We start from the raw sequence: 12,683 nt of genomic DNA on the forward strand, positions 1-12,683 counted from the left end.
GGCCTAGTTGCAATCCGGTGCCCACTTGGCCATGGCCTCTCTCGTCTCCTTGCACTTCTTCGTTTTACAATTGTGCAACTTGGAACGAACACAAACCTGAGCGAGTTGCGAGAGGAATCCCATTTTGTGGTGGCCTAAGTGTAGTCTCGAACGAGCACCCCACATATGAGCGCGTAGAATGCTATTTGGACATTCATCATGCTCTTCGACATTTGTTTCACTCTCACACAGAAGGCGATCATCGAAACGCACATTGAAGAGGACGATTGGAGGACCGCCTTCTTCATCATTGTCTTCTGCACCACTTTCCGCGTTGTCGCCGTCTTCGTCCTCTTCACTATCATCAACAGCATCGTTGTCATCTTCTTCATCCTCCTCATTATCATCGTCGTCACCTTCTTCATCGTCGTTGTTGTTTTCCTCGTTACCGTTGGTGTCATTCATATCTTTACCCTCCTCAGTCTCTTCATCACAATCTTCGGATCCGGTGTCAGAAAACATGTCCTCGGAATCGGAAGAATTTTCATCGGAGGAGCCGTCATCAGGCTCCCAAATACCATGTAGCCTGAAAGCTTCTGGGATACTGGCAATTATCGACTGGAGCTTGACATCATCCATTCCTGTGGCAGGAGTTGGATCCTCCATACTAGATCTGCTACAAAAATATAGGTGAGATATTAGAAACTGGTTCGAGACCCGGCCAGGTAAACTTGTTTTGTTCTAAAGAGAAAAAAAGAGAGAAAAAAGAAAACGGATTTCTTTCTTGTATTCTTGGATTTATGAAAATCAATGATCTTTTTTTTTAACATACTTATCATCATCTAGATCCTCGATATATATTGAGGCTCTGTGAAAATGTTCGAACTGAAACTCCATGAAAATACTCAAAGCATCTTTGGGCAAATCAAAAGTCGCCACAATTCGTCGCTGCGGCTGAATCAAAAGGTCACACTGGCCCCTGGAGCTGAATTGTACGGCAAAGCTGAGTTGTTGCATTTACATGGAAACAGTAACATTACCTGGGAACAAATATCCTATATCCTATAAAAAGCTACAAACTTTTCTGGATGTATTTGATGCCACCTAAGCTTTTGTTAACGAAAACGGTATTGGCCTGGATAAGTATTGATCGGTTCTGTATAGCTGCCCAAGCTGACTGCCCCACACTACTCGAGTACATCGCTTCGCTACAGTCACATTGCCAATTAACCCACGTATTTTTTCACATTTGTTTGTCTTAAACGTCCCAAAACGACTAAAATCAGTGATAGTTATTAGCCTTTTTAACAGAGAAATCGCGAACGATCACATCGAGAGGTATTTGTCGCAGCGATATATTGAACCCAATTTCGTGTTTTTCCGGTCTCTCTACTTTTGCCAGTCAGGAATGCCTCTTCACCCAGTCATGTCTCCAATCATGAAAGCGTGGGTGAACCTCCGATCTGTGAATATCACGAATCCTACCACAACAGCCGATTATTTCGCATCGCAGTGGGTAGATCCGAGTGATATCTTCTCTGTTCTCCTCTTGTTAGGGCCAGAGATCGTTCAGCAAGCTGTCGCTCAGCTGGCAGGGCGCGCAATCACCCCGGTTGCTTTCTCCTTTGGATGGGTGGCATACTCCGCGAAAGCCTTACTTTCGATGATTGGAGGTAAGCAGATAATCCACCCAACCTCTTCTCCGCCAGTTCTTCCTCTCTTAGCCGCTCACAACTACTTGACATAGACGGACGACTGATGCCCGAGACCGACATGCTTAATACGCTAGTTATTGGTGCAGACAGTAAACATGTCCGGACCGCAAGTTCATGGATCTTAGGTCGCTTGCTACGCGACCTGGACGATCGATACGATAAGGAGATGGAAGGTGAGGAGTCTCATGTTCCACCCTCGCAATCTGTCTCGGCCCGTCCGGGATTCACCGAAAAGGAAAAGGGCATCAGCCACCAGCAGGGGAAGCCATGGGAAGCCCTGCGAATCTCGGTCTATCAAGTTATCAATCAAGATGGGCACAATCATGGCGTTCCACATTGCGATTGGGTATGGTACTCGGGATTTGTAGTCATCCTCGGGCAGCTAGTCATTGCTATGCTACCATGGGTGCTGTATGGGCAGTGGGGTACATTTCTCATCACTGCCTATGGGAACTTTCTAGCCCTGTTGAGCGGCTCGCTTCCACAATGGCGGAAAGAGAAATGGTCATGTCCTCGAAACGGGGGGGCCACAGTCACCCTCACCCAAGGCAATGGCAGCCGCCACGCAGTTGTAATCTTAGGTGAAAAAAAGGCTGGCTTGGATCTGGAGATCCTGGCTCGGGGAACTCGCACGTCCGCCCCTTCACGCGTCACCCGCCTCGCTGCCGCACTTCTAGCAATTCAGTGGATTGGGCTACTGATCACAGCAGATGGATTGGCGATTGATACCTGGTGTAAGTTACTGCTGCGAGGAGGATTTCTTGGGCACACGCTATGTTTTTCGACCTAGCTAATCTCTAGCTAGATCTACTGGGCATCGGAGCCTTGGGGAGTATTCAGAATGTGATCGCTGCGGGAGCTCGCCGATCCCCAAGTGCATTGGGTGTTCACATTCGCGATATCGGTCAGCCAATCCGAGGCAACCGTGTAGCAGATGTGCTAAAAGCCGCTGAGCGGCAGTATCCTGGCCTGGGCATGAGCTTAGTCCCTATTTTCTTTCCAGGTTCCATGCGAGTCCAGCCCTCTGAGTTTGACTTCTGGCGAGCAGCAAATGAGCGTCAAATGGGACCCAATAGATTCGGGACACGCATTGATAACCTCCCACCCCCACCCCAATCATCCACCATACAGATGGCGGCCGACGTCCCCGAACATGACTTGATCAATACTGAAGAGAAACACATCTAAGACTGGTGCATTTTGATTGTTAGCCTCAATGCTGGTTCCCATGCTCCAGCCATTACTTGCTTAATCTGTTGCACCATCCTGTATCCAACCACATAAACATTTCACATCTTGATATATTTAGCTGCATGCTGATTTATTGATGTTTGATTTTACCATATGAGTGATGTATCTTCAGTCCATTTGTATACTATACGTTATTTGTTTATCCACTTAGATAGCTGTATCATTATCTGCTAATATGCGGTTTATGCACAACTCTAAAGATGTTAGTGTATGAATGGAAGGATTTTGTTGATCTCAATTTTTTTCTTTGAATCTACTTATACCAGCGAGTCTCTATACTTCTCGAATGATATCTGTTAGAGTAGATAATAGCAATGAATCAACTAGATGTAATGTAGTTCAAAGACTTTTCATTAATTCTCCTAAACTATGAAAATTCTACATTTTATAATTGTGCGCGGGCTGGCGTCGGTTCGAAGTAGATCCATAGGACCAACTCACGTGCCTCCGAAAGCCCTACGCAGCTTGACCGTGACAATATCAGAGTATACAATTAGGTGATATAGACAAAATGAAACTTGAAACTATCCCCTAGACTGCGGGTTACGGCCGGTATATGTGGCTTGTACGCAAACAAAAACATCAATAACTTTACAAATTATATTAAATATGAAAACTTTTTAATTGAAATTTAAGATTAGAATTTATTGAATTAATAAATAATCAAAAGGTTTATTATAGATTTATATATTTTATTTTTTTAAAAAAAATTATATAAAGTTTTTAAATCCTATTATATTTCATTCTCAAGATAATACGATTTATGATTTCAAAAGCTTTTAGATTATAATACTTTGATTGGCTAATAAGGTATTATAAGTGGAACCTGGCCGTAACCCGCAGTCTAGGGGATAATCTTGAGTTCTCTAAGTTACTGTTTCTAATATAAAGATAGTATAGTTTAGTTCTTAACTAACTTATCTATAAAGTAATTATAGTTTTTAATAAACATTAATTAAATCACTTGATATTATTATAATAAGAAGAAATTCAAGATTAAAATAAAAAATTCATGTATTCTTTATATTCTATATATAAGGAAGAATACTATTATAATATAAAATAAAGAATTCACTATTAGGAGTAGTTTATGATCGCATGCAACTGAAATGCATTTGATGTTCAGCTGGTTAAAGAAAGCTACTCGTGCTGCCAGAAAGTATGCAACTCCGACGCTAGATGCACATACCACAAGATGGTAAACTACAAGAGAACTAACCTGGTTTTCATAGCGCCGGAGTTGCATACTTTCTGGCAGCACGAGTATGAAGTTGCCGCTTGTGGATGAGGAAAATTATGAGCTAAGACAGTTACACGTGACCGTCGCGAACCTCATCTCTTGATTATCTATCGTATACTCTTGTTATTGATACAATTGTTTAGAAAAATGAATGCTTGCCTCGAATAATATTGTGATCATTGAACCCCATAGCTCTAGTTGCTGACATGAGACTCTAGGAGCGTCTGACCTCCTGAATTCTCGGCACCGACCGTGATGTCCCGTAGGTGATGACAGATTGATTGCGTCTCTACCATGGTTTACACCTTTCGCACATTGTACAAATAATCTCCTGGGTTCTATTCATCTTTCCGCATATCTTTTTGATTTGATATGAAATATCACAGTTTGCTCAACTTCTGAATGCGGGGTGGATGGTTATCTCCAAATCTAAATGGCTCATTGATTGAAACCCAAAAATGGCATATCTGAGCTTCATTATCGAAAATAGAAATGTAACAATGAATGTCCGAGAAATTCTTGGAAAGATGAGCATGTACAGTGGTGGAAATAAGCCGCAGACATAAGCCTTAAGCCAAAGGGAAATTGGCATAAAAGAGCATTATCGATATTCTGTCATCTCATTTATCGGGTTTGGAGCTTTGAAGCCACTGATTGAAATGACATCTTCACGATATTCGGTGAAACTTCACATTCATGCTCAGTAAGTTTCAAAATTGGTGGCGAAGGACGGAAGACACCAATGGAGAAGGAAAGCGATACGTGTTGGCTAATTTGGGTAGAGCATAAACGCACCTCAACCTCAATGATAGAGACAAAATTCTTCGCATCAGTTGTAAGAATACTGCTCACAAATGTAAGTTTGATCGAAATCTCAGCCATCGAAGCACTGGTTTTCACAGTCAGCTTTAAAATAAATCGTATGAAGATCATGCTTTCAATTTAGGGAATGATTAAGACCTCTACAATACATTTTGACCCAATTGTACTGCAAGTTCAACATCGGGACGATTTCGATAAGTGGATTGCTTCAAATATGGATACAAAGCAACAATTAGAGTCAACCTTAGAATCATGGCAAATTCCGGTGTTCATGAAATCTCAGTAAATTGGGAATCTAACTCCGGTCGAACGTGGATTCAAACCAATTCTTGGTGGCTAAGAGGCTATGCAAGTGTGGTCTTCTAGGAACAGAATATATGATCACGTGTATAACCTTATAGTTTTGAGCTAGAGCTTGAGCCGTCATTTTGCAAGAGTTCTAGCATTTCACGTTAAATTCGTTTCATATAGAAAAACATCTTCATCGTACTACTTTCTTCAAACGTTCAGTTCACACAATCTCGAATCTCGAAAAAAGATCCATCATTTACTTCGAAATCATTCAACCCCTTTTCACTGCAATAAAGAATCGTTCGTCTAAGGAAAGAAGTTAGTTACTCTGAAAAATACTCACCAATACTACAATCTGATATTAACAATTCAAAATGCAGCCATCATTATCAAAGTTACCTCGACCGACCAGCATTCGCCCATTGTTCGGACACAACTCAAGGCGCCAATCAAGCTCTTATCTTCTTCGCCCATCACAATAACTTCACCGAATTTCCCGAAGGAATCAACTGTATCGCAAGCAAACCGATGGAGACGACAGACGACCAATATAATGTTGGTGCATGGGCAATGATGTCTCTTCTCCTCTTAATATTCGTATCGATTCTTCTCAGTCGTAATACCGTCATCATATCTGATTCCCAAGATGACGTGTTGGTAACGGGAGAAGAGAGTGTCCCATTACTGGCGCAGGAGGAGAAAAGTGTTTAGGGTATTCTTGGGATAAGTTATTCAAAATCAGGATTGAGCGAATATTTCCGGTATTTAGGAATTAGGAGTAAATGAATTATATGTAACCAATATATTTTGATGCTGGAATTTTATTTGCCCACTGTGGTTCAATAGGTTTGCTTCTACACACATGTCTCTTTTCTTTTGGCAAATTCGTGTGTGATCATTTACTCCGTATCATTGAGCTTAGCGTGTCGACTAAGAAACACTAGATTGTCTAGCGAGCTAACTAGCGAACTAGATAGGGGACCAAAGAATTTGACGTTGGCATCTGCATCGTTCTTGCCCATGATAACGATTAATAGATATGCGATCTCAAACTTAGTGTTGGCAATTCCAGGAAAGTGTAGTGACCTTTTGTGAACACTGCGAAAGACTTTTTTCTGTAAACAGTACTCCCAATCTCTCGCCGTACACCCTTACACCAACCAACACCCCACATCAATACACACTATTTTATGTAGGAAATTCCCAAGTCTAGAAAATAACAATAGGTTTTCATCAATATGGTAAGTGTCTTTTCGATTCCGGGTGTGTCAGAAGCAGTATGTCGAAAAGTCCAAGCTGAAGTACCATGGAGATGCATTAAGTCGATGGCATCATTCAAGCTCCAAAGTTCATTGAATCGACTAATTTGACTTGATTATTAAATGCTAATATCCCTCTCCGATAGGTGCCAGTTCAATATTACTTCAACTATATCCTTCCATCGAACTCCTCCAGCCTCTTAAACTCTACTACCAGTGATGAACGGCAAAAGTCTGACGAGATACTGTACAACAAAAGGCAATACTTGAGATGGATGATGATATTATACACCCTCAGATTCCTTCTCTCTGCAATCAGGTTATGTTTTTTGATTCGCAAAAATCGCAAAGAAAGAATGAAACAAGATGCTGCAGCGGCAATTCGAGACTTACAAGAGAAGATGGAATCTGGACTTACAGAAAATGGATCTCTTGGATCGCACTTAGAGACCATTGAGAGAGTTGCATGGGAAGATGGAGAAAAAGAATTTTCATAGACAGTTTTTCCAGAAGATTTAATTTTGATCATCCTGCACAGGGAAATCCAGACAGTTTAGAGATTCATAGCGATTTGGGCATTCGAGCAATTCAGAACTAAGACTTCAACAGCAAATTACAATTTGATATTTCACAACTGCGTCGGGTACTACTTTGATCAATCTCTTGATGTCATGATTAACAAGTTTTATGAGCCTTTGAGGTACTGAAATTGTGTGAAGTGTATGTGCACTAAAATATCGAAGATCTTTTGTTCTTCCAGCGTTCAAGATTGGTAAGATTAGGAAATTTCTGGCGGACCTCAGGTTTGGTGATTTGAGCTACGTTATAGACTCTTTTCTAGCTTAACTTTGAGATCTGGAACACGGATTGGAAGTGACGTTTGAAAGCTAAAATGAGAAACCTTAAGCCAAGCCTAAGACTGAGACCCAAAACCAGACTATTGATAATAAACTTCGCACGATGTAAAATTAAAAAGTGCATATACTACATATATTTCCCTAGCCCTTTGTACTTGCTTCATTGTACTGTCCTTTTGCCGTATCTAATTTAGTCATCCAACCAGTTCCGAACAACACTATCATCATCATACTTCGAGGTTCTCTCAAACCTTAAAAGTTCAAAATCTCTACATCACAAATAGATTTCACATCAACCTATCCATTAACAACTACACATTTATTAACCTACTCGACCGTCAGAATGTCACCAACTCATTACGAAACGGCGAACCTGATCAGATCTATATACACAACAAGCGTATACCCGCAACCAAATATCACATCCTACGAATCCAATGGCACATCAACACATCTTGAAACAGCAGAACCCTCTAGTGAGAACACAGTTCACACAACCCCAACGATGACCAGACTCGCGCTCATCTTGGTCTTAATTATCGCAATCTCTGCATTTATCTGGTATCGTTACCATAAGACATGGGCCGCCTGGCACAAAAAATATAGGGAAGCGAAGGAAGCGAAAGAGGCGAAGAAAGCTATGCAAGCAAAGGAAACTGCAGAGTTGGAGAAAGCAGTGGAAGAATCGAGAACGAGCACTTCTAAAGGCAAAGATTCTGCTCCAGTCATATGTATTAGTGTCTCGGTATCAACTTTTGATACCTCAATTTAAGCGTTGAGTTTTTTCACTTCTCAAATGTACGAGTATCGGAAAGACATTAGCGGTCAATCCTTTTGCACGACGCACGTAATCACGTTGTAATAATCGAATGAATAATCACCTCAAACTCGACGTGTCAAAGTATCTCACAGTGATCTTCATGTTAGTGTGATAAGACTAAGGTAAATGCCAAAGTGGTAATTGTAACTAGTTGCTTGAAATGTCGCCGAACTAAGGTCGAGGTAGTTTAAAATCAACGACGCTGATTTAGCGTCATTCTCGCCCACAAACATGTTTCTTCAATAATTCTCATTCTTCATCTGTACATCCATACATCACATAATTTTCGACAATATATCACATTCATCAAATCTTACATCAAGACAACAACACGACAACATTCCTCACAAGAAGTAATTTGTTGACTTTGATAATTGATTTGAACTTCGCTCCTTCTCGACTTTCGAAAACTGGTGAGATAATACCTTGAGGGTTAACTTACAGCCAGTAATCAGATTTTTCTCGCAATAGATTATCATATTTCTCAATCGGTATGTCATTTCGGTATTCCTAGAATTCCTCAATATACTGATTTATAAAAGACAATCTTAACCAAGACGGCTATCTATCTTGATCAGCTCGCTACCGAATTAACAATGTCACAAACTCCGGATCATGATCTTCATTACAGTGAAGGAGATACAAACAAGAGCATCGAGAGAGATGACTCCGATGGTTCTCTACGTTGTCCACTTTTCGTACAGGATACCACTGATTTGATCGATGAAGATGGGAATACGTGGGTCGGTTGGGTTGATGATGAAGAATGGGAGAAAGAACAGACAGCCCGTCGAAATGCTCTTCGGACCTCTCGCTTTGCTAGTTCGCTAGCCGCTCTCTTCGAGTCTTCCAAGGATATTCCAATAGTAACAGATACTCTGGTTGCCATGCCGTCTGAGACAGCGACCGCCGATATAGCTTCAGTGCCATCGACTAGCATTTTAACATCTATAAATATTCCTTTCACCGAGGAAAACTTTCATTCACAAGCTGTATTGGATCCAGAGCCAGATACTTTTAATCCAGTGGTATCTAGTGGCGAGGAACATCCGCGTCCTTTGTCAGAGACATTTTTCTTTGGGGGCTATAACTACAATACTGCGGTCGAGGATCATCAACATAATCTTGAAGACGAGGATGAAGATGACGACGAAGAAGAGAGTGATAGTGACGACGACAGCAACGACGACAGCGACAACCACAGCGACAACCACAGCGATAATAGTCTCGATAGTGATACTGAGAGTGGGGACTACGATGATAGTGGAGACGAGTGTAATCTTCATTCCGAGCCGGGGGATAATGAGGAAAGTCTAAACACGGACAAAGTAGGGGCTACTCCTAGTATTCCTCTAAACAATACACTCGCCATTGCTTTCAATCAGGGGTCTGTTGAGCAATTTACTGATACTGTATGGGTCTTGATCGGTAAAATACTATTCGCTATCGGTGTTTGTGTGTGGTTGATAGTTCCAGAAAAGTTAAAAGATACATTAAAAGCTCGTTATGCTGATTATCTCGCTTCTGGAGCTGGCAGTCGAAGCACGGTCGTTGAGCAGGAGGCTCATTCAGAAGAGGATAAGAATCAAAATAGCTCAGAGAATGATGCGGCTGTTCCCCATGATGGACATGGTATGGACTATTTGGATTATCTGGAGTGTATGGAGTCTCCGGACTATATAAATTACCTGGATTGTATGGACTCTCCAGACTATGTAAACTACCTGGATTATCTAGACGACGTGGATGATGATTCATTCCAGGAGTCGGAAGAGGAAATCTCCAGTTTTGCTAAAACAATATTAGCTGAACTTCAGTTTCGGACATTTCATATTCTCTTTGAAATGAATGCTCCTGGTCAGGACTTTTGTAGTTGTAGGAAGGCCCACAAGGGTCATAGTAACGTCCTGGTTCTTCTACCTGTAGATAATGACGGAGAATATGGAGAAGAAGATGAAGATGACGATGATGAAGATGACGATGATGAAGATGACGATGATGAAGATGACGATGATAAAAATGATAATGATGGGGATGATGAAGATGATGATGATGGGGATGAAGAAGAAGATGAAGATGAAGAAGAAGATAATGATGGGGATGATGAAGACGAAGGAAGAGTATCATGGGTATTAGAAAACTATGAAGATGACAACGAAGATGCTAGTGGAGGCGAAGAAGAATACAAAGACGACTACGCCGAAGAAGCCGAAGAAGCCGAAGAAGCCGAAGAAGAAGAAGAAGAAGAAGCAGAACAAGACCAATCCCTCGCAGCCAGATTCCACCGTATCGTAATCAAGGCATGGGACTACCTAATCGAAAAACTCGGATCGGAATGGGCCCTCGCGAACCGGAGCACCTGTTACCGCTACATCAACAAAATCTGGCGGCGATGGGTCGTCCACGCGAGAATTAACAGAGGGAGGGGAAATATCTGGGGAGTAGAGATTCCGTATCCGCCGGCGAGATTTTTTACTTTCGTTGAAAAATGTCCGCGGGATCTAAGGATTTCCAAATATTCGGGGAGACGATCTGGTGGGAGATTTGAGAGGTTTCGTCTTTTGTTTTATAGAGGTTGAGAGAGAGTTTTTGGATGATTATGTACTGTTGGTTTTTTTGTATTTTGATGTACGGAGATTGGGAGTTTGGGGATTATCACATACTACTATATTGCACTTCACAGCTTGTAATTATTACTACCTAGGTATCTACGATTCTTCCAATCCAAAACTTAGGACGGGATAGACAGAATGATCAACCTATGGAAGATAGATAAAATGAAATAAATAGAATAGAACAAAAGCAGATGGGACAAGATGAGATAAAAGGAAAAAAACACACTCTATCCCCCCTCCTCTTCAAACGCTCCAGCATAAGAACATTGAATCAAACCTAACAGTAAATTGTTTTCATACTCCTCCTGCAAGCCATTCAATTATTCCTCATGTGCCAAATTGCAAGATAATTCATTTGATACCTCTATGGATTCGATGACAAGATCTATGATATACCAAATCCATAGATCCCAACCATGTGAGATCAGATGCTACAACAGAAGAATAGATCCCGTCCGTAACTATACTTCGACTTCCTGTTCATTTAATAAATTTTTCAGTTCTAATTACTAAAGATTAGATACTGCGACTCTAATATAGAATCTACCACAGAATCTATCACATAACCTAAGACATATGAAAGCAGACCAAATGTGTTCTCCGGAGCATAGATGTGATTGATTGACTTTTGACGTATATATGATTAATCTACCGTAAATCTCACCATTACCCCTTCCTCATAAGAAAACCACTACATACATACCTAAATACACACACACACACACACACACACATACAATCATCATAAATACACATCACATCAAATCTCATCTATGCCTATCCCCATCCCTATCCATCCCAAACCCCAACCCACCAACCCTCCAAAATCCACCATCCAAACACCCAAGAAACCTCATAAACATGTGATCGATCATTCAAGCACCGAGACAGTATGAAAAAAGAAAGAAAGAAAGGATAGATAAACAAACAAACAAACCGGAAGAATAAATCACCCGACCACCACACTCCATCGGCTGGCTAGAGAATAATATAGAATCAAATATAGAATCGAACATAGGAGAGAGAGAAGAAAGAAGTAAGATAGATGAAGATGTACTCTAGTTCCTCTCTCTCAATGCCAATTTCAATTCCAATGCCAATTTCAATTTCAATTTCAAGACTTATGATAATGAAACATAATTACCAGCAGTGTCAATTATCAGCCCGGGGAAAAAATCACCCTACCATGCTAGATTTCCATACCATTCCAAAACTCCATTCATTCCTATACCTCTCCCAACCTACCTCCAGCTCCGAATTTTTTCAAAGAAAAAATATATCCAATTGCCAATCCCCCAACCATCATTTGTGGAAAAAAAAAATTCTCTTGCAAAGAAGGATAATATCTAGCTCATACATGCTACCGCAATTCTGCATACATACCTAGGTACTAATATGAATTCAAATATCAAAGAACCCAAAAAACCCCTCGTACAATTTCCCAAGCCCTTAATGAAATTTTCACAATCCTATTCCGAAAACCCTTCACATGTGTTTCAGAGCCACGATTGCTCTCTCCAGGTTCTGAAAGCAGGGCCCCGCTAAAATGTGCCCTCGTGCTCAGATAACGTATCAGGGATATCTAGCATCCTTGGAAACTTTATTTGACATTTAATATGGAACCGCTGTGCTCGCGTTCAAACAGCAAGTAGTGCAGTGTAGAGCTATGAGATGAGATCGATATTGCCTCGCTTCCACGAACTGAGATCAACATAACATAAATCCCAACATGAGTGGAGCGGAGGCATCTCCTCACTACTCATCCAATTTCTCCCTCCCAATCGGCGTCTTCAATTCAGCATTTCGCATGCGACATGACGAAGTATGCGCAAAC

At 41.1% G+C, this 12,683-nt stretch overlaps 6 protein-coding genes across 6 annotated transcripts; 5 read left to right on the top strand and 1 right to left on the bottom strand.

The window, feature by feature from the left end:
• Positions 1–3: 3 nt before the first annotated feature.
• On the bottom strand, positions 4–645 carry EAE98_004524 (uncharacterized protein; the record flags this gene model as incomplete). Its single annotated transcript, XM_038952144.1, has 1 exon — positions 4–645. The coding sequence occupies one exon, from the start codon at positions 643–645 to the stop codon at positions 4–6; it is 642 nt and encodes a 213-aa protein (XP_038811680.1).
• A 772-nt stretch (positions 646–1,417) lies between these two features.
• Positions 1,418–2,882, top strand: EAE98_004525 (uncharacterized protein; the record flags this gene model as incomplete). Its single annotated transcript, XM_038952145.1, has 3 exons — positions 1,418–1,652; positions 1,727–2,428; positions 2,500–2,882. The coding sequence occupies 3 exons, from the start codon at positions 1,418–1,420 to the stop codon at positions 2,880–2,882; spliced, it is 1,320 nt and encodes a 439-aa protein (XP_038811681.1).
• Positions 2,883–5,221: 2,339 nt separating this feature from the next.
• EAE98_004526 (uncharacterized protein) lies at positions 5,222–6,009 on the top strand (the record flags this gene model as incomplete). Its single annotated transcript, XM_038952146.1, has 2 exons — positions 5,222–5,289; positions 5,694–6,009. The coding sequence occupies 2 exons, from the start codon at positions 5,222–5,224 to the stop codon at positions 6,007–6,009; spliced, it is 384 nt and encodes a 127-aa protein (XP_038811682.1).
• A 527-nt stretch (positions 6,010–6,536) lies between these two features.
• On the top strand, positions 6,537–7,054 carry EAE98_004527 (uncharacterized protein; the record flags this gene model as incomplete). The annotated part of the gene is made up of 2 exons (XM_038952147.1): positions 6,537–6,575; positions 6,704–7,054. The coding sequence occupies 2 exons, from the start codon at positions 6,537–6,539 to the stop codon at positions 7,052–7,054; spliced, it is 390 nt and encodes a 129-aa protein (XP_038811683.1).
• Positions 7,055–7,757: 703 nt separating this feature from the next.
• Positions 7,758–8,186, top strand: EAE98_004528 (uncharacterized protein; the record flags this gene model as incomplete). Its single annotated transcript, XM_038952148.1, has 1 exon — positions 7,758–8,186. One exon carries the CDS (start codon positions 7,758–7,760, stop codon positions 8,184–8,186), a length of 429 nt encoding a protein of 142 aa, XP_038811684.1.
• A 644-nt stretch (positions 8,187–8,830) lies between these two features.
• EAE98_004529 (uncharacterized protein) lies at positions 8,831–10,813 on the top strand (the record flags this gene model as incomplete). The annotated part of the gene is made up of 1 exon (XM_038952149.1): positions 8,831–10,813. The coding sequence occupies one exon, from the start codon at positions 8,831–8,833 to the stop codon at positions 10,811–10,813; it is 1,983 nt and encodes a 660-aa protein (XP_038811685.1).
• Positions 10,814–12,683: the final 1,870 nt, after the last annotated feature.

This window comes from Botrytis deweyae (genome assembly GCF_014898535.1).
Source record: "Botrytis deweyae strain B1 chromosome Unknown BDEW_008, whole genome shotgun sequence".
Classification (NCBI taxonomy): domain Eukaryota; kingdom Fungi; phylum Ascomycota; class Leotiomycetes; order Helotiales; family Sclerotiniaceae; genus Botrytis; species Botrytis deweyae.